A 21,687-nucleotide genomic window follows, 5' to 3' on the forward strand; every position below is an offset into this window, starting at 1 on the left:
TGAGGAAGAGATTCCCACAACCTTCCCAGGTATAGGGGTGACCGTGGGTGTCCTTTTTACCCTCCGTCCAGAACAGGCAGCCTACTGACAGTATCGAAAAGGTTCAGCGAACTGGTTTATTACAAAAGAAAATCATAAAGTGACGCTGAAATTATTAAGTCAAGCTTGCCTTACTTGGAGGTAGTTGGAAGAATGGGGTTTATGAATCCAGTGAAGTTTCCCAGGTATTCCTTTTGGCCCTAAGGAATTACAGGAGCACGGGGAAGGATATGGTGCTAATCTAGCAGCCGTTCATAAACCCAGACAGCGAGTTAACTTTTACAAGCCTGGTTTATAATTTGCTATGAGTCACTTCCTCCTTCACACTCTGCGAGCATCGCACCTCACCCGCGTTTTATTGCTAACCCACAGGTGAGTAACACCTGAGTGCCCATGACTGCGGCCGAATTTCTGACGAGCTGGTTCTGTGAACGAAAGCGTTCAGCGCTGCCGTCGGATTGCGCAGGAGGCAGCGCCGCCGAAGGCACCCAAACCCTGGGCGAGGGCGGGGCAGAGGCCTAAGAAAACTCCTTACACTTGGGGGCGGGGGAAGGGGAATTAATTTCACCCCAAGCCCTAGCAACGACCTTTCCCCGTCTCAGAGAAGCAATGCAAAAACCAGGCCACCCCCCCCCGCCCGGGACGTTTATTTGGCCGTGAAAGACGCGCGCACGCGCACAGCACCCTCTGCGCCGGGGCGGGGGCGAGGCGCATGGCAGTGACGTCAGGCGGCGGCGCGCGGGCGCGGTACCCGGAAGCGGAAGCGGCTGGGTCGGTCGGCGTTCGGGGTGCGGAAGCGGCTGGCGGAGGCCGCGGTTTCGGTTGTGTGGGCGGCGGCGGGGGAGCGGAGCGGAGCGGAGCGGAGCTCTACCACCGGCAGCCGCAGGCCCACGCTCTTTTCTCCGGTCTCCTTCCCCCGCCCCCCCACCGCTCCGCTATGGCGGGCACCAGCAGCAACCTGCAGGTAGAGCGACGCCGGCCCTGCCCAGGCAGCGGTCAGGGGGCCGCGGGCGGGAGGTGCTGGGGTTAGGGGGGTCCTGGGCCGGGCCTGCGGGCGGGGGGGGGGGGGGGGGCAGGGAGCGCCAGCGCCTCCTGTTCGCGGGGCCGGGGGCACCGGCGGGGGGGCCGCGGGCTGCCTCTGTCGGCAGCCGCCGCGGGGTGGCGAGGGGACTCGGCTTGGGGCTCAGAAGTAACAGAGGCCGCAGGTTAATCCCCCCATGGGCACTGGGCTCTGCTGGCGGCGGGCGCCCAGCCCCCGGGGAGGGGACGGGGACCCGCCGGGCAGGCGGTCCGGCAGCCCTGCGGGAGACTGGAGCAGCGGGGCCTGATGTCCCCCTGGGAAGCACCCTTGCCTCTTGCGGTCTAGAAACGGAGTTTGGCTTAGGTGTCTTCTAAGACTACTACTGCCTGTAGGAAATCCTCGCCCGTTCTGTTTTTCTGTTTGTGTTAACCCTCAGTTGGGACGGTATAATGGATTCTGCAGCTGGTTGGCAAAACAGATCCAGAAGTTACCTGTGTTAAAAATAATCATTTTCTCTTTGGCTGTTTTGAACCGTGATCATATCTGTAAACTCATTATGGCCACATAACGCTTGTACTGGCAAAGTTGGGGGAGATATCGCAGGGTCTAGAATAAGAAGGAAAATGAAACCTGTTTAGACCAACGTTCTTTCTGAGAGTGATGTTCATCAAACTATCCAACCATCAAACCATAGCCTGATAAATACAGTTTGTGCCTTGTGGCCAGTTAAGAGCTGGTCATCTATGCCCTAGTTCATACAACTTTCTAATAAAGTATTTCCAGTTTGATAGCAGTGCTCTTCATCGCAGTAACAGGCTAAGATGCCTGCTGATGTAATGAAGACCTAGAGGTGAGAATCTAATACCTAAGTTAATAGTATTCTGGTTATTTACAAAAACAGAGTATACCAAAACCAGGCAATACGTGATGTAGACTTTTTTCTATTTCAGAGGACCAGGGCTGCAACATGCCCTGTTTTCTCACCGTTCCATTTTAGCAGGTGGTGTTTGCCATTTATTCTTTGGATTTACTGTCACATGTATCACTGACTTTGTTGTACTGGATCCAGGAGTCGTTGGACTGTTCTGTGGTAATTTAAGTCACTAAAGAGACTTAAGAACTTTAAGAAGAAAGTAAATTCTTTTTTGGGTTAGTTTTTGCTCTTTTGCTGGATTTGAATGGTGTGTAGAGGGACCTAACAGAGCCAGCACAAGGTGAGCAGCAAGGAGGGGACTGCCCATTCATACACAGTAAACTGCTTATCAGCTCATGTCCTCTCCAAAAAGGAGAGAGTAAGTTCTGTTCCAAAGAAACAGATGCTTACAGTGTTCCAACAATTTGCCACAAGAGTCATAGTCTGCTTTATTGGACCATTGTTTATAAATAAAGTACGCTTTGATTTCAGGTAGATCTGATGAGATGATCTTTGCTTTCAAGACAGCAACACAAAGCAGTAGAATGAGAGATTTTACTGTTTCTTCTCTCATGGCCACTGTTTACTAACTTTGTTTTGCCTGAAACACATCAGAGTATGTGGATAGTGGCAAGAGTATCTGTACCAGAATGTCTAATGAAAACTCCTTGCTGCAGTTGAAGCTCTCTACCTTGCTCCCTGACATTACCATAATCGTCCTGAGAATACTAACAATGTTTAGGAAAAGAAGTTGACAAAACGTGGAAAAATACATGTGGAGCTATAGGAGACTTAGTGTTGGTTAACTCTGGCTAACCACCTGCCTTTTTTAAACTTACATGAACTAGTCATTCAAACTGACAGTTTTAATTGTCCTGAAGTGGTATAAGCATTCCAAGGAGCAAAGTGTAATAAAAGGTAATAAGCACTTAAGAGCAAAGGAATAACGGTGATACGAACGAATCTATGGGCCAGTGAATGCAATACGATGGCTTAGATCATGGTCAGTTTTATTTGAAGCTAACTCAGCAAACAAATCAAAAATCCATCCATAACTTCTCCCAGAACTTTTCTTGGTGCTTGTGATTTGGGTATGTTTTCTGTCTGGCGGGGTTTTTTCTTCCCCCTCTACTGGAGTGGTAATTAGAATTTCTCACTTGGATATCAAAAGCCTAAATCCTTCTAGAGAAGCCAAAGAGTCTTTGAAGCTGTCTCCCAGCACAGGGTTGGAAAAGTGATAGTGCTAGTTTCAGTGCATTGTAATTACATACTTCCTGTATTGACAGAGTTTACAGATGTCATAACTCATAGCTCAGAGTGTCTGGGTCTGCGATGAAAAAACTTAGAATGGATTTCCAAATCTTTCCATAATAAATGCAAGAGCTTGGTAAGGAGAACTGCATAGACAAACCAGTAGTAGTTCCAACTTAGTACACAGAAACTTGTTCTTCTCACTTACACTTTTTTGTGTGCTAGTAAATGTCAGCAGTTTGTTAATCACTGGTCATAAAAGGATAGAAATACTGTGTCACATACAAAGCACCACCTAAGACTTGCAATCAGTTGCCTTCAACTTTTTGGGGTAGATGTTGAAGAGCAGAAAAACTGGCCATCAAAAACCAGTCAGAGCAACAGTTTAAAATGTCTCTTTGATCATGCAAAATGCTCTCGTGTAGCACTTAATTTTTCACTTGTGTTACAGAAAGCAATAGACCTTGCTAGCAAGGCAGCGCAAGAAGATAAAGCAGGAAACTATGAGGAAGCCTTCCGCTTGTACCAACACGCTGTGCAGTATTTTCTCCATGTTGTTAAATGTAAGTGTAATGTGTTGGATTATTAAGTAGTGTTTAGTAGTCAAATTGCCCAGAGTAATCTCTTATGTTGACATGAGTATTTATATTTTTACTTTCATAATCAGCTGATACTTGCTAATTGTAGTTTGACTGAGGTCATCTATTTTGCAGCTTTTGCCTTTACTGTGTTGTGTGCTTGCTTCATTCTCGTAAGAAATCAGATTACTTTTTACTTGTGTTTTGTTTTAGGTTTTTTTAAGGCAGGGAGGCGGGGGTTTGCTGTCTCTCCTCTGGACTTCTCTAGCAATGTTTCAGGCTGTCCACTGCGCATGAAGAAATGTGACAATAAGTACAGGGATCCCTGTATTTCTGTTGTGCTGAAAACCACGTGTTACACAAGAAGTCTTTGTTGTATCTACGCAGCGTTTTTTGCTCCTTAACTCATGCCGCTTGCCTTTCTACAACCTCTGCTGGCATTTTTTGCTCCTTAATGTCATAGTCTTGCTGTTCATCTTGGCCAACAAAATGTATGAGATGGATTTGTATGTTGTAATTTTTCTTCAGTTTCCATATGCTCATAATTATTATTTTATGCCTTATTATTTTATACACTTCTGTGTACCTTTTACATCACATCCAGTGTTTGTATGCAAGGAGTGGGCTTTCTTAACGTAGGTACAACCCTAATCTAAGTGGGCTAAGGTTGCTCACCTGACATAAGTGCACTTACAGATCTCCATGATTTGGAAAAAACACTATTTTCTTTATAGTCACTTAGGATAATTTGTGTTTATGACTTCCTATCCATTTATATCTTATGGACTTAATCAGAAGAACAAAATAACTTTCTGTGCTTTTAACAATATTGGCGTACTTTTGGAAAATTAACACATAACCCTAATATGTTAAATTTTGATTGCTGATTTGAAATACTGTAATAGTGGCTAAGGGAACAATGTGGCTGTTGAACCACACCTAACTCTTTCAGATGTTTTATTTAATTTTTTTCTTCATGATGTGAACGTGTTTTAAAATTAGCAGGCTATGGAAGTATGTTTCTAAATAAAAATTGCTCGGCACAAGCAACTTCTTGATGAATTATTTTAAAAAAGGAGTTATTAAGACAATGTATAGCAGCTTGAAAGGGTGACAGAAAAGCTTCCTGTGCCATTGTCCTTAATCCTTTATGGTCAAATTTTAAGCCAAAGCAATGTTCAGGTGTATATTTGATTTCTGGTAGGTGATGACATCCTTCCTGTCACTTCTTTCCATGATATAGTGGAAAAATAACTAGTTGAGCTGTTTGGTTATGTGGTGAGCCCTGAGAGAGGTATATTGCTAAGATACAAAGAAGGCAGAGATTTAGTCTTGTTTTCTGATTGATGCGCATGTGTTTTGCTGTTAACAAAGCATTGTTTCTCTTCAAACTCTTAGATGAAGCACAGGGTGATAAAGCAAAACAGAGCATTAGAACGAAATGTACAGAATACTTGGACAGAGCAGAAAAGCTGAAAGAATATCTGAAAAAGAGAGAAAAAACTGCACCAAAACCAGTTAAAGAGTCTGGTCCTACTGATGGAAAAGGGTATGTTTTTGGAGAAGGTAAAGCAAAATACTTCCTGAACTCAGCTTATTCTAAAATTCAACTTTTCAAAGATCATTTTAACTAGTGTTTTTGAAATGTTTCAGATGACTACTAATGCTGAAATACAGTGGGCTAATAAAAGAAAAATAATGTGAATTAGCATCATGGGCATTTCTGTGCTTGTTTACTAAAATGCATGAACAGTTGCATAGGAAATTCACTGAAGAATGAATGCTGTTTCAGACTAACACATGCTTATCGGATTTAATGGCAATGAGCCTGATGACCCTTAAAATTTTTCTACATATAAATACTTACTAACTAGAAAATAAATTCAGACTGATGATTACGGTGGTCCAAGTTTGATCTGTCTCACACTTGATAAGAGGCACAAAGCTCTATGTAGGGTGAAGTTCTGTAAGATGGACTGAATCATTCTAATGCCTTGCTGCTGCTTGCGCTCCACTGCTTTCCTTTTATTAGATTTGTTTTTCATTTTACGCATCAGAGAGCTGAACAAGCAGAGACACCTGAACAAGCAGAGCCTCTTTTGCATTTGCTACTGCCTTTATTGGGATAGGAGAGAGGATGGGATCAGGATGATACCTTCTGGTGGGATTGCCCTTTTTAGCAGTGCTGAACAGCTAGAGTTGCTCAATTGTTTCTTGAAACTTCACCTGATTTTCAGTCTCCTTCATTGTCTACTCATCTCGTCAGTTTTATTTTCTGAGCTGTACTGTGTTCTGCTGGTTTATAATAGAAGGAGTTGGTAATATCACAGAGGCTACATGTATTTTCATGACCGCCACTCCAGTTGCTCACTACCTAGTCTCTTTTTTTTTCATTCTTTAACTTCCAGTTTCCTTTGCTCTGACAAGACGAGGGTGTAGAGTTTCATAGTACTAGATGGAATTGACCAAGTCCTGTTGCAGTTCCTGCTGCAGGGGACAAGTGCCAGTGTCTACAAATAAGCTATTTTAGTGCTTCCATGTTGCTCAGTACACGGACTTTTGTTTCCTAGAGGCTGGCTCAAAGCACGTAGAAGTGTGTTAAGAGGGCTCAGACCCGTAAGAGGAAGTTGAAATGGTGAGGAGAGTGAATTGGGAAGAATGTCGTGTAGTAAAGCAGGAGTAGAGTGTTGTAAACTTGTAGAGATCTGAGTGTATCTTAAGGTTTCTTTCATTCCTCAGACTGGTGGTTTTTCTGCTTTTTGCATTCTGATTTTTATCCTAAGACAGCAGTCTCTTTTATTGTACCTCAACATTTTTTCTTGTTTCCAAATCAGGAATGACAGTGATGGGGAAGGGGAGTCAGAGGATCCTGAAAAAAAGAAGCTACAGAATCAACTTCAAGGTAATTTTGAAGCGTCCTTTTCTTTAATAGGGGTGGCTTCAATCAAGCAAATTCATGTATTTTTGCCACCTAAGTGTTATGGATTAACTTACTGTCTGTAAGGGGCTCAGCTAGTATGTACTCTTCAGATACAAAAGCATAGTCTTTATGGAAGTGTGGGTTTGTGTGCCATGAAATTATACAGTGACTATATTGAAATTTGTCTCCTGTACCCTGTGCTTCATGTTAAAATTATACTATTTATCAGGATACCATTTTCCAAAGGGAGAAGTTGCAAGATCCCAGGTAGCTGTTGGCTAAACTGAATCAGTACTTTTTACTCTTAAGTGCATTAGAGTATTGCGCAGAGGCTAAGGTACCAGGCATCATACAAACACTTAGTGTAAGCAGGACCGTTTTCACAAAAAAAAAGCTGTGCTGAAGTTCAGGAGTTGAGAACGTAGATTATTGTTTCTTTATAGTAATGGGCAGCATTTTCTTATATGCAGTGATGATGTTCTCCCAGTTGTATAACACAGTAGTTTGGGGTTTTTTAACTCAAATGCTGAATACAGTCAGTGATATGGCAGCTACCAGTAGTTTTGTACACAGTAAAAAAAGAAGCTTTGTTTGATATTTATTACCCTTTAATGGTGAAGAATTGTTCAGAGTTTCCCTGATAGAAGGTGCTTATGGATCTGGAGAAACTTCATTGTTCTCCCTGTATCTTTCAGTGTAACAAAGGCCAAATGCATTTACCAGATTTCTGACTGTGTAATTTCAGGAGCTATTGTATCATATCTGGAAACTGTGCCATGTTTTTTCTACTTCTCTACACATTTATTTAATCCTATGCACAGTTCTATGGAACAGTTTCGTATATTTTAAAATGACAGAAAAATGATGAGCATTGGACTCTTATCCTGTCTCTCACTATAAAGACTTCACTTCCTCCCGCATGAATCTGACCTTCAGTGCTTACTGAAGAAATAGTTTCTTGCACCCACCATAGATACTTTCTAGAAAATTACAACGTTCTTGCTTATACATTTGATTGCTTGGAAGTCTGAGGTGTGAGATCCTTTGTACCTTTCAACTTAAGACAGGAGTCTGTTACTCAGACAATACAAGCTCTGGGCAGCCTTCAAATTACTTGCCTTCATTTTGATTCACACAACAGCCACAGAAATTTCCTGTATTTAATTTTGCTGTCTTGTTACTCTTAGCTGACTAATAGCAACTTGGCTTATTGTGGGAGAAGTGACCAATGACATTCAGACTGGACAGTAGTTGTGGGTCTATTGTCATGTACCTTTGTTTAGAATTTTAAAGGCCTTTTGCACTCTGTTGCTTAATCTTCCAGCTATTAATTTACACGTACAAAATCAGGAAGCCTGCAATTCCAGTTCCATTGGTGTTCTGGTACAGGTGATCTCTTACAGGGCAGTAATTTCAGTTACCATGGTATGTCTGGTGCAGATAACTCTGATATTTCAACTTCGAAATAATCTGTTCCTATCTGAATTGTTACCTGTTCTGCTAATTATTTTAGTGATAGAGCACATAGTTCTGTTTAAGAAAAATTGAGATGTAATCAACCTGTCAAAAGAATTTAATGCCTTGGAAGTGGGTGGTTGAATTAACTCCAGTATGTAGATTGCAAGCTAAGACAGTTTGTGATCAACTTTCTCTATAACATTTTTAACATCTTTAACAATATGATGTTGCTTTTGGACTCTAAATTCCAAATTGTTACCAATTGCAATTGTTAACAGAAATTGTTCATTTCCATCTGATGGAAAAGGAATGCAGCAAAAGAAAAAATCTCAAAGGAGTTACTTAAAAAGTAAGCAAGTGTTATTTGCTTATTTGTTAGCCAGTGAGTAACAGTAAACTTTCAATCCTCTAGAAGAAAAAAAGCCTTAAATTACTTCAGAGCTCTGAAGGCATAAGGTGAAAGTGTCAAGAAAATTGCTGGTGAAATAGGGCAACTGAAACTTTCAGTGTGTTTGAGTACTTAGATGAGCATTGGGTTGGTTTGCAATTGTTCATCTGAGAAAACTTCTTTCACCCTTTGGATTTGCCTTGGCTAGGATTACAAGTCCTAGTATTCAATCACTAGCTCATATCCAAGTTGTCCCATCTAAAAGTAGTCAAGACAAAATCATTTTTAGCATGTCAGACTAACCAATCTGAAGTCTGAAGAGGCGGCTAAATTACAGCTCAGTTGGCTAAAATCAAGCTGAACTTGTTGATAGAGCAAGATGAGACTTGTTGATAAACTTTGAGAGAACGTGGCTAGACTAAGGAGATAACTTCTTCTGCAGCTAAGCAGGCTGCATATAACCTTTCTGATGCTTTCAACCGTAGTTCTCAAAGCTCTTCACTATTAGATGGTACAGTTGTTTGCTTCACATCTGGAGACACCCAACAAGTTACTCCATCTGTTGGAGAATCTTATAAATCCTGGGCTAGTTCAGCTACATTCAAATTTTTCAGGAAGTACAGCGGTAGTTTAGTGAGGACATGGTGCCTGCGTACCTATTAGAGAAGGTACTCATCTGTGACTACTAGACACACATTTGCTGGTCAGTTATGGACTATCTTTGACCATTGCAGGACTTGTAAGTCTTGCAAGACACTCAGTCTTGAGTGTTCTGGTTATCTATGGTTTATTGTGGTAAAACGACGTGACAGATTTCTGTAGAAATAACATCCATTTGACTAACAGTATTCAGTGTTTGTATCTACTTAGAAATGCCTTGGGTTTATTCAGTATGGACATGGGCGTAGATTTCTTAAATTTTTTTTTTCCAAAATGGAATTTATTGAAGTTGTGAAAAGATGTGTGCATCACTAATTTATACAATCTTCTCTTATAGGAGCAATTGTTATGGAGCGACCAAATGTCAAATGGAGTGATGTTGCTGGCCTCGAAGGTGCCAAAGAAGCACTTAAAGAAGCAGTGATCTTGCCCATTAAATTTCCACACCTGTTTACAGGTCAGAATTACAGCTTTTGTTTGCTATTGGCCAGTCAGGACTGGCAGTGGGGTCTGAGAAGAGTGTTTTGCCAAGGTATCGGAGACTCAATCTGAGCTCTTAACAAAGAGATTGTGATCCATCTGACAGGTTTCATGGGTAGATGTGGAAAACCTCTGAGTAAATTAGAGGGGCTTCATCAGAAAAATAGGTTCAGTCTTTCTACAGGATTTTGAAGACTGCTGGTTTCTCTCTTGCAGGAAAGAGAACACCCTGGAGAGGCATTCTCCTGTTTGGACCGCCAGGAACAGGAAAGTCTTATTTAGCAAAAGCTGTGGCAACAGAAGCGAACAACTCTACCTTCTTCTCAGTATCTTCCTCTGACCTTGTCTCAAAGTGGTTAGGTGAAAGTGAAAAGTAAGTTGGAGTTGCCAGAGGTCCAGGAAAACATTGGCAAGAAGAAATTAGTATAGAGCTAGATAAGTTGCTTTAAAGCAGTTGAATTTGAGGGAAGGGTCATGTCTTTTTAAAAACAAACCAGGTGTTTCTATGCTTCATGCTGCAGTGCCAGGTAAAGATATTATCATGAGCTGCGTTTTGTGCTCCTGCAGCTGGACCTCTATTCAGTGCTCAAGATAGTTTTTAAAACTAGCTCAGAAAGGTTTCAGGAGCACCATGGAGCTCATTCCCCTTCTGAACTCAGCTGTGATTGCACACTACGTCAATCTGAAGTGTTGGGGTACTCTGCCTCTTGGCATCTCTCCCCACTCATCTGTCACAGCAGCTGTGCCATTAACATGTGGCATTTCTTTATCCATACAGAGGTGTTTTTTCTTTATCCTGGTTTCAAGCAAAATCTGGAAGACATAAAAGACTTGCAAAAATAGGTTGAAGGAGAGGAGCAGCCATGAAAGAAAATTTCATGGTTCCCCATGATAACTCTTCATTTGTAACTATGTGATACGTGAAGAACATCAGGAAGCCTGAAGTGACATGTTGGCTGCAGTCTAGAAGTGCAGGAGTTTGTTCGTCCAGGCTTCCAATGAAGATTTCCTGAATTAAGAAAAAGCTCTGGGTTTGTTGTACAGAAAGGACTTTCATATGATGATAAGAATACTTGTCAAAACCATGCTTTAATGGTTTGAAGTGTGCGACAACTGAGCAACACTATTTAAAGCTGATAGTAGGAAGAAGAAACTTTGTCTAATGATAAAGTGTTTGAACTGTGGGTTTTTTCCCCAAAAGCTGGAAACCTTAAGCTGTTTTTCTTCTGTTGCAAAAGGAATACAGAACTGGAGTCCAGCTTGGCATTTTTTCTGTTTGACTTCATTTGAGACTAAGGCCTGAAATTTAGTGCTGGTAATGTGAAGAATTTCCCAGCATGTTCCTATTTATTTTCCTTTTTGACATAGTAAAATGTGTTAATAAGATATGGCTAGGTTTTTTGGCAAACCAACTTTTCTTGTCATATAAAAAGTATTTAGTAAAGTTGTATAAAGTAAATGTACATGTTATTTCTTACAAAATCTCTAGAGTTAATCTGATTAGGTTACAAATGTTAAATAAGAGAAAGCCGTGTTCTTTTGAATCTGTATAGAGTGGTGGTTTTGTGTAAGTCCAGGCTGTCTTGTAGAAATGTAAACTGAAAAAGGGCTTTTTCTTGTAAGACTGTGCCTTGAGAACTCTAAAATGTTTCATCTCCCTTTATGCTGGGCTATCTCACTCAGCATAATGCTGAGTCTTGGAGCTAGAAGAATGTTGTAACTTTGAGTAGTTTTATGTTAATACTTTCCTTTTTTAGCTTTTTCTAAAGGAAGTGACTGCATCATAATCTTAAGTTTTATGTTTTTACTGGTGTAATCATTAAGATAACTGAAGCTGTTTCCTTTTTTAAGATTAGTGAAAAACTTGTTCCAGCTTGCCAGAGAAAACAAACCTTCTATTATCTTCATTGATGAGATAGATTCTCTCTGTGGGTCAAGAAGTGAAAATGAAAGTGAGGCTGCTAGACGGATAAAAACAGAATTTCTAGTCCAGATGCAAGGTAAGTTTACTTGGTTTTCAGAATCAAAGGAATTAAGATACGTATTTTAAGTGTAGCTTGCATGAGAACACTAAAAAGATCTACAAAACAGTCTCTGTTTATCATCTAAATGGTGAAATGATTTCTGCCCTGATACAGGGGTTGGTGTTGACAATGAAGGAATCTTGGTCTTAGGAGCGACAAACATACCCTGGGTTTTGGATTCTGCTATCAGGAGACGGTATGATGGCATTTTTTTCATGGTATGAAATTCATAACTGTTGTGAGGGTTCAGTCTGAGACTGCTGGAGGTAGTAATCCAGCTCATGTTTGCCGACATGGTTAATGTTCTACAACTCAATTCCATGAGATGGACTGAGCCAAACTAATAGCCCCTTGCCCCTTTAAAGAGGTAGGTTGTTCACTCTTACATTGACCCTGTAGTTTATTTGATCTCTTGGTTAGCTGATTGTGCTTGAGCAAGCAGAAAACTATTCTGATTCCTTGTTGGTTGGTATTCTGGTGGGCTTGGGGGACAAGTTACAAAATAGGCACCTCAGAAGGGCAAGAGGGGGTAGAGCTTTCCTTTTCAGCTGTTAACAAACTGTTGAATAACTTGAGTTATTTCATGGAAATGCAGCCTTGTGTTACACAGAAACACCATGTTTTTCTACTGGTCAGGCATAATTTGTGATCTTTCAGTACATGTTTTAACTGCTTTTTTTTTTTTAGATAAAGCGCTTCCATACCTGTATCTGATTAGCTGAATCTTTTTTGAGCTGCAGAGCAGCAGAGGACAAATACAGCTATGTGACAAGTACGATTATGTTGTCATGAGGACACAGCTTGGATAATGGTCATTTTTGTAGGCTAAAGAAATATTCCTTTTTTGTGACTGTCACTGACTTTTATATACTTAATTCCAGCTGGCCATACTTTGGGGGTTGGACCAGGTGACCTCCAGAGGTCACTTCCAACCTGTATGACTATAGTTTTGTGTGAGACACATTTAGAGGTGAATGTGTTGCTTAAAATTTGAAGTCATTCTTGCAATTCCTAGCACTGGGGTCTGCAGTACAAGACAGACATGGACCTGATAGACTAGGTCTAGAAGAGGGACATCAAAATGATCAGAGATACGGAACACCTCTCCTGTGAAGAAAGGCTGAGAGTTGGGTTTCTTCAACCTGGAGAAGAGAAGCCTTCAGAGAGACCTTATTGTGGCCTTTCAGTATATAAAGGGGGCTTATGGGAGAGACAGAGAGGTGTTAAGAGTTTTTTACCAAGGCCTGTAGTGACAGGACAAAGGGCAGTGGTTTTAAACTTGAAGAGGGTACGTTTAGGTTGGACATAAGGCAGAAATTTTTTATGATGAGGGTGGTGAGACAGTGGAACAGGTTCCCCAGAGAAGTTGTGGATGTCCCATCATTGGAAGTGCTCGAGGTCAGACTGGAACAGGCTTTGAACAACATGATCTAGTGGAAGATGTCCCTGCCCACAGCAGGGGCGTTGGACTAAATAACTTTTAAATGTCCCTCCCAACCCAAACCATTCTCTGATTCTTTGCAGTGTGAAACAGTATCTCTCTAACTCTTGTCCATAAGACTTAAAGGAACTTGTACAACAGTGGCAGTAATCAAATTAATTTTTCATTGATTTGACATATTCATGTATATCAAGTTAGTGTTCTACAGAATTTGGAGTCACTCTTACTTTGTTGGTGGGAAGTAATCCCCACTGTGAGAACAGATGCTGCTTCAAAGGAAAAACTGCAGTTATCAACGTTTTCTACTGACAACTGTATTGAGAATATGACTTCAAATTTGCTTCCAACTATGAAGTTTTTCTTAATTTAGGTGGAGACTGTAGAAAGTGGTTGTGTCAGCCTTGTTATCAGGCAGTTTGTTCTTTGAGTGTGAAAACTGTTCAAATATACTTCAACACTTACAGACTTCTTCCGCCCTCCATTTTTTCTTTTAAAATACAAACTCAGGTGGAGAGCATCTGGAAAAACTTGAGTCTGAAGAGAAGATATTTGTCATGAAAAGGAAGTAGTTGTTATATTCTGGATGTTAGCTTATGCTAGCTACACTATTATTTATGAGAACAGGTTGTTGAATATTTGCCTTTTTTTTTTTTAAGGTTTATAATACTGAAACTGCTTCTTTCTAATATTGTTAGGAACGAGCTATATAGTTATTTGCATAAGCTTCTTTCCACTGCACACCTGCATGAGCTAGCATCTGTGGAACATTTTGTTTTTTCTTTTTTAAACCAGGTTTGAGAAGCGTATTTATATTCCTTTACCTGAAGACCATGCCAGGGCTGCGATGTTCAAACTTCACCTTGGGTCAACTCCAAATCTCCTAACGGAATCAGATTATCGAGAGCTTGGAAAGAAAACTGATGGCTATTCTGGTGCAGATATAAGCATCATTGTACGTGATGCACTGATGCAGCCTGTTAGAAAAGTGCAATCAGCTACTCACTTTAAAAAAGTAAGTAGGAATGAAAAATTTTTTGAGTTTTCATGTCTGAGAACTATCTTAGTTTTAATTCCTTGCAAGTAAACTGAATTTGGTTTTAGGTAATGCTGCACACTTATGAATGTCCTTTTTATTGACCAGGGGAGAACTTGGGTATTCCTCCTGGTTTGTTTGTTTGGGTTTTTTTCCTTCTCCCATCCCTCCTCAGACCTCCCATGAGTCTGGTGGAGCTAGTTTCTGGGTATTCACGCTGTGTAATCCAAGCTCTGATGAATCTTCACGTCTCTAGGTAGTGTTAAAAGTATTCAGTTTGAAGTTTGGCTTAAATGAGAATTAGAGGTGCTCTTTTTCTGGATCAAGTTACGTGGTTCTTCATGTATTTCTAGCATGTTGAAATAAATGTGTCACTCATCCACATGGGAACAAATGGATTATAATTATGCACATTCTGCTTACTTGGCATATTTTTCAAACTGAAAAATTAAAGTTCTTATAAAGTTCTGGTAAAAACATTGAATCAATGTTACTTGCAACAGTAGAGATGCAAGACAACTGAGCAAGGTCTGTGTTTCATTGTTTGGGCAGCATGCAGCGTCCTATGGATGCTCCTGTAATATGAAAACTTTTTTACATTTATTTAGGTGCACTCTAAAGACACTATTGAAACGATACTGTTTGGCTTATCTTGCAGTTTACCTCTACATACTATGAACTGACTTAGGAAACATTTCTTCTAAATGTTTGGATCTCAGAAACTTTATATCTGACAATGAACCAACTAGAGTTCTTTAGCACCAATCTAAATCCATTAAATTTGGGAATGCTTTTTTTTCCCCCCGGAGAATTTGCACATGTGAGTCTTTTTCAGTCAAAGTAATTGTTCTCTATAAACTATTAAGCTCTTTAATGGGGAAAAAAAAAAGTGTGATAATGTTATCAATGGCTATAAACAGAGTTCCAAATACATACAACATGTGTATCAGTTAAATAAAATGGTATTTTTCCTGTGTAGTTAGAGTAGACCCAGACTAAAAGTATTTTTTGTTTACATTTTTACTGCGAACTTTGATTTTACAGAAATTCAGCTTGGTGAATCTTGGGTGAAGGTGGGTCAAGGTATTCTGCAGAGGTTTTCGCTGCTGTAAAGGGAAGCTTTAATTTTGTTGCTCCTTAAAAGAGTAGGTGTGGGGTTGGGTAAGGTAGGAAGAATTTTAGATCCTAAGCTGTCAAGAGATATGTACCATGTAATTTGTGTTGGCAGCACTTCTTGGTCGTCTCGGTTACAATTTTTTTACCAGTAACTCAGCCTGACATAGAAGGGTTACGGGCCCTAAACTGAACAGGTACAGTTATTTTGAATTGAAGATAGGCTCTTTTTTTCCATGTAGTTTCTTCCAAGGAACACATTCAGTTTAAGATTCGAAGAGAAAGGAACACTTAAATCCAATATGGTCCAGAATATGAGAGGACTATAAGTTTCCAGAGTCTCCTTTCCAGAGGAAACCTTTGACAACTTTGTAGTTCTTAAAATGAACCTGCAGCTTGTCATTTTGGTGAGGGGGGTGGGAGGGAGGAAGCCCAAACACTTTAAAGGGTTTTTGAGGAGCTTTTCACAGTTTAAAAACAAAAACCCTGAGTATTTTGAAACACTGATTTGCTGAGTTTCTTCGGGGGCAACTCAGCTGTAACACTGTGATATGAACTGTATTTGTTTAAAAATAAGCAGCTGTTTTGATATATCAAGGATTTCCTAGATGCTTCCTTCCCTTAAGCAGTGATACCTGAAGTATTTATCCGTTGTTGACTTCAAGTGACAATGACATTTCTGGCAAAAGGGCTGTTACCTTTTAGCCTTTCATTCAAATTTGGAAGAATTTGAGGCATGTCTCAAACTACCATGGAGCAATGAAATAACCTCAGTTGTCACCGTTCACAGAGCAACCCAAAAGCAATTCTTACCTCTTACCTCCTTTTGCCCCAGAAGAAGGAAGGAAAAAAACTCAAAACTGCAGTACTTTGAGGGCTCTGACATAAGCCAAGTTGATTCCACTTGTGGTGTTAGTACTTTCATTGGATGCGATTTCCTATTTCTATAAGCAATATCTTAGCTTTATTCATTATTTGCATCATAACAGACAACTTGCCCCAGTTAAACAGTGCTTTCCTCAGTTATTACTACTTCATTGTAAACCATTCCTTGCCCTATGTGATAATACAGGCTTGTGAGAGTGCATTTTGAATATTACAGCCTGTGCTCTTCAGCATCATGCTTTAAATGCAGTTTGCAATAGCAAATCCAGTTCTCTGCTGTTAAAAATAGCCAGTTAGTGTGTTGTCTTGCAGTCTTTGCATATGTTTTGAGTTCCTGTGGATGTGTGATGCTTCAGATAATGATGAAGGAAAATAAAACTGTGGGTGCCAGATAGCATGTTGCAGAACGAGAACAGACACCTGGTGCAGCTTTTTTGGGTTTGTCCATGTGTCCGTGGAAAAAAAAGGACGGTTTTGTTCTCCCACTAGATGGCCCTGTTTTCTATCGAGTGCTGCTGAGGTGGTGTCAGAAAAGGTGCTCAGAACTTTGTAGTGCAGTATGTCAAAGACTAAAAAGCCATCTCTGGCTTCAAGTGACCAGGGACTAGGAAGGGTGGTCTTCTCCAACTAGATTTCCTGGCATGTTAGTTTTACAGAGAAATCGTCAGCCTTAGGAGGAAGCGGCTCCTGGGATTTGATCTGATGTGAATATAAGTATCTGGCTACAGCTGCATGTTTTCAAAGTGAATGATGCCAGTACATTTATACAATTTCTCTTTCACAGGATGTGTCTTCCCAATGGGTGGGACACCTGTATAAAATCAAGGAATGTTTTTGCTCTAAAGATGCAGTTCAGCTTCTGGTTTTTGTCTTTAAAATTATAACTCCTGTAAACTGAGCTTTTTCTGTGTTTTAGGTAAAAGGACCATCAGTGTCTAATCCAAATACGATGGTAGATTTGTTCACCCCTTGCTCTCCAGGTGATCCTGAAGCCATAGAAATGACATGGATGGAGGTTCCAGGTGATAAATTACTGGAGCCTCAAGTTTCCATGGTAGGTATTCTTTTGTAGCATTTCTTTCTTGCTTTGCAGAACTCTGAAAAGTCTTTCAGGTAAAGACTCTCTTTCAAATGATTATGCAAGGCAATTGAATGAGTTGTTTGTTTTCAGAAATGCTGGACATACCAGATAACATTTGAATTCCCAACATACGGTGCTTGTGAAAAAGCCAGTTCTCTATCCCTGATAAGCATTTCTTTCTTACTGTTCTTGTCTGCTGGCATGCAGCTGCTGTCCTTTCATCTACAGGCAGTATCTGGCTCTTCCACTGTTTTTTCACTTGTCTTTTATTCATTTAAAACCTTTGGAATCCCTGCCCCATGATATGCTTCCTTCCCATCACTCAGTAGCATTAATAGTGATACTGGGAAATGGAAAATTCAGTGTAAATTGGGAAGTGAGTGCTGTAGGTAAATATTTCCCATTAAATAAATGCAAACATAAATGATAAAATGTAAAAAAGATGGTGGATGTAATGGTAATTTTAGTTAAATTTCATCACAGGTAACACAGCTTTCAGCTGTTTTCTTTGTGCATGTTAAAATACTGGCTTTGGTGTAGGGAATAAAATATGTCATTTTTAAAAAAATGAAATTTTAGTTCACTGTTCAAAAAAAAAAAGATTGCTGGACACTCATTCTGTAATTTTCCTCAAGAGCAACAAAAGAAGATTCTGAATTTAAGTACAATGTTTGAGGGAAGGACTTGATATCAGATCTGTGCTGCTGTCAGTTCTTGTGTGCAAACAGTCCTGTAATGAATGAATTAATTTCATGGTAATCACAAACCTCTGAAACAGTAGGCACTGCTTTGTAAATATAATCGTCACTATATTTCAGAAAACAATTTTCTGTGCATATTTGCATACTGAGGAAGCACAAAAGGATGCATGCAGGTGTAGGCCTGCCCTAAAACTTCTGCCTGCATAGTCTAAGCAGATTTTTAATCAGTCTTTCATGGAATTAAACATAACAATTTCTTGTGTGCTCCTAATGGTACCTGAGCTCTGATGCACCATAGTTACATAGGCAATTCAGTGTCCAAAATCAGTTCTTATCCTTAAAAAGATCAGGCTTTAATTCTTTCCAAGCAGGGTATCTCTAGTCTGATGAGACAAATCTCAAGTCTAGAAAGTCATGATGTTAACATTTGTGTTTACCCATAATTTTAGAGTAATATGAGGCGTTAGGCATCTATTTTTTTCAGTTGCCTTTGGCTAGGACTTGATTAGTGTTCTTGCCCCTTTTTATCCATAGTGTGTTTTAACTGCTGCTTTCAACTTCATAGACCTGTGATTTTTCTGAACTCCATTTTCTAGTATCTAAATATTTATCTAGGAAATTGACTGAATTGAAGGGACAGAAATTACCAGTCATGAACAGTAAAACTTTGCTAGAGATGAATCACAAACTACTATTCTATATTGTTGGACTATGAAGAGAATATGGGAACATCTGATGATTTTCCACTTGAAACTGTTGTAGGTAAAGATGGGTTGAAAATAGTAACTGACGAAAAAAAAGGAAGTTCAGTTCTTTTCAGTAAAAAGAGATAATAAAACTTGGGATGGATGACTGGCTTAAACCTCAACCTGAGGTTGTGGTTTTGTTATTACAAAACTCACTGATGGTTGTCTGTCTTCACAGGGTTAAAATGCTGCCTCTGTGCAGAAATGTTTATGCTTACTTAAAGTTTTGTGTAAATAGGAGCTCCTATGGTCATCTTGTTTTAATGGGCTTTTTAATGCATACTGTCTTGGCAACAAGATTGTTAGCAGTGGTACTATACTTGTTTCTAAGAACACTTGGGTTTTGTTTTGTTTTGTTTCCTGACAGGCTGATATGCTCAGGTCGCTAGCTAGCACAAAACCAACAGTTAATGAACAGGACCTGGAGAAGTTAAAGAAGTTTACAGAAGACTTTGGTCAGGAAGGCTAAACCAAAGATATATGTGGAGCATTAGAACTTTTTTTGCTTTCTTACGTATTCTTGCGTCTTCATTGATGGCACTTCAAATAAATGCCAATAAAATCACTCCTTTCTTACTTGGCAGAAGGAATAGAAGATACCTTGGCAAAGACCCTTAAGCTTTTGTATTGTATTGTTTTCCTCAGATGTCTATTAAATGTCTTCTATTGAAAAATAATATGAAAATACAATTTTAGGGTGAGACAGCAAAGTGATGTGGTAAAGTCTATTAAATACTAGAATACTTTAAATGATTAGTTCAATTTTAGGTATTATATTAGACCTGGGTACAAGTGAGTTTTAAATTCCCAGTAGGCTCAAAACACCCTTTTTTGAGGGGTGGAAGAGAACATGTTTGTTGGGTGTTTTCAGTATCAGTCAATCAGCCTACGTATTAATTGCTCTCATTTCATTTAGAAAAAGGCAACAAAATTTGCTAATCAAGCATACTGCAAGTGTGGGTTTGCTATTAAAGTGAGAAAGAAAACACTGTGAGGATAAGACTACATTGGCCAGTACTTTGTTTAAATACTGATGGAACTGGTATTTGGCTTTTTCTGCTATGGTGTGTTAAAATTTTGCCTTAAACAGCAAGCTTTTGTTTTTAACTCTACTAGCTGATACACACGTGTCATGATGCAATTCAGCAAAAGTTTGTTAAATGCAAGTATCTCGGAAGGTTTTTTGCTGGCTGTTCTTGGTTTGTTCAGTTGGTGTTTTTTTTAATTTGGATTTACTTTCTGCAGGATTTTGACTAATGTTAGAAAAAAGTGTTAGCAATATCCTGTAAGATTCCACACATCGAGGCTGGTAAGGTATAGGTAGTCTTTGGAGAATGTATGGCAGGTATTTTGGGAAATAGCGTACTTTCATATGCGAGGAGAGTATAACATGTTTTAGCCACAGCCTTTCCAGTGATAAATTAACTTGGAACCCTACTGATTAACTATTGCATATAGGTCACATCAATTTAGTGCTTAAACTTTGAGAGAAGGCTGGCACTTTAGTACAGAAGTAGCACTTCCATTGATCTTTTTCTGAAGAACTACAAATTGAGATGTGCCTGGATATAACTTACAACACTACAGTGTCAGCATTGAGTTTGTGCCTTGTAAGTTTGCACTGGCTGTAGATATGAAACATTAGGATACCTAGAATACTCTATGTTCCATTATCATTGTACAACTCTATCTTGCATATGCTTTGTTTAACTTACATTAAAGGAAATTTGCACATTTTGTGTGTGTTATATGTACATATACACATACATGATCATCTTTTGATGGGGTCTGGTTTCTTTTATGTACATATTTTGTGTACTTTATAAATCATAGGATGGGTGAAATTTGCTGTACTTAAATGAAGTAAAATGTTACAGTACAACATCAGCTATGTTCTTTGAGTATTTCTTCAATGTTACATTCAAGAATTTACTGCTTGATTTTTTCTTTTCAGACTTTGGTTTCTATGTTTAACAGCTGAACAGAATATTTAGTTAAAAATTCTTTGATCTACAAGGTGCTGGGATTTTGTTTACTGAAACGATGGAACATTCTTTCCAAAATTGTTGAGTTACACACAGCTTTACCTTTGTCTTATGTTGGAACATGTAAATGTGAATCAGTGGACTGCAAATCTTTTTTTTTTTTTTTTTTTTGGAGGGGGGCCAGGAATTCCAGTGTGGGTGCAGGCAACTATGGTTAGTAAACTTAATCGTAGTTGCAACAGGATTGCTTTTTCTGTCGCCTCTTGTGAACTCTTTAGAGCCATGTACTGGCAGGGCTCTCGCTCAGAGGTTCGAAGCTACTATCTGAAGTACTTGTCTCTTGACCTTTTTTAAAATGAGAGTCCTTACTGCAATCTTAAAATTCTCAGGAACTTTTTTTTTTTTGTGGTAGGCTGATTTGTCCTATGGGTTTCTGTAAGCTTAACTGTGTAATCCCTTATCTTTAATGTAGAAGAAAAGTACACTGTATGTTTTAAATTTACATCTTGCTGCTTGCTCAGTCATGGGATGACATCTGTAACAGAAGCATTAGTGTTTGATGTTTAAAGTTGTTTTTAGAAATATATTCCAAATAAACATTGCTGCTTAGAATTGCAGCTACAAGGACAACTTTTTGGTTTGCTGTCTTTGTAAAATGTGAATAAATTAATATATATCACAGAGCCTCCTAGCAAAGTTATCCCAGAACAGTTGATTGCCAAATGGGGGGGGGGGGGAGCTGCAAAATCACTTTTTAGTGTTAATTGAAAATACTCTAAATGAAAGAATTTTTGAAAGGTTATATTTGCTTTACATCATCAAAACATCTGTAAATACCAGATAAATTAAATAAGGTCTGATGTATGACTCATCTTTGGCTAGTTAGCTTATAAACTTTTTTCCTAACTTCTGGTGTTACTGCTTGCTCTGACTGCAATATGAAAATATGTAATTTTCTTTCCTTTCTGTG

General features: G+C 39.4%; 1 protein-coding gene across 1 annotated transcript; it reads left to right on the forward strand.

Annotated features, from left to right (window-relative positions):
* The first annotated feature begins 938 nt into the window (after positions 1-938).
* VPS4B (vacuolar protein sorting 4 homolog B) lies at positions 939-20,619 on the forward strand. Its single transcript, XM_075705412.1, has 11 exons — positions 939-1,003; positions 3,676-3,787; positions 5,201-5,351; positions 6,637-6,704; positions 9,566-9,685; positions 9,925-10,081; positions 11,560-11,708; positions 11,847-11,928; positions 13,966-14,185; positions 17,121-17,258; positions 19,100-20,619. Exons 1-11 carry the CDS (start codon positions 977-979, stop codon positions 19,199-19,201), a joined length of 1,326 nt encoding a protein of 441 aa, XP_075561527.1. The 5' UTR covers positions 939-976; the 3' UTR covers positions 19,202-20,619.
* The last annotated feature ends 1,068 nt before the right edge of the window (positions 20,620-21,687 follow it).

This window comes from Pelecanus crispus, chromosome 2 (genome assembly GCF_030463565.1).
Source record: "Pelecanus crispus isolate bPelCri1 chromosome 2, bPelCri1.pri, whole genome shotgun sequence".
NCBI classification, from domain to species: Eukaryota; Metazoa; Chordata; class Aves; order Pelecaniformes; family Pelecanidae; genus Pelecanus; species Pelecanus crispus.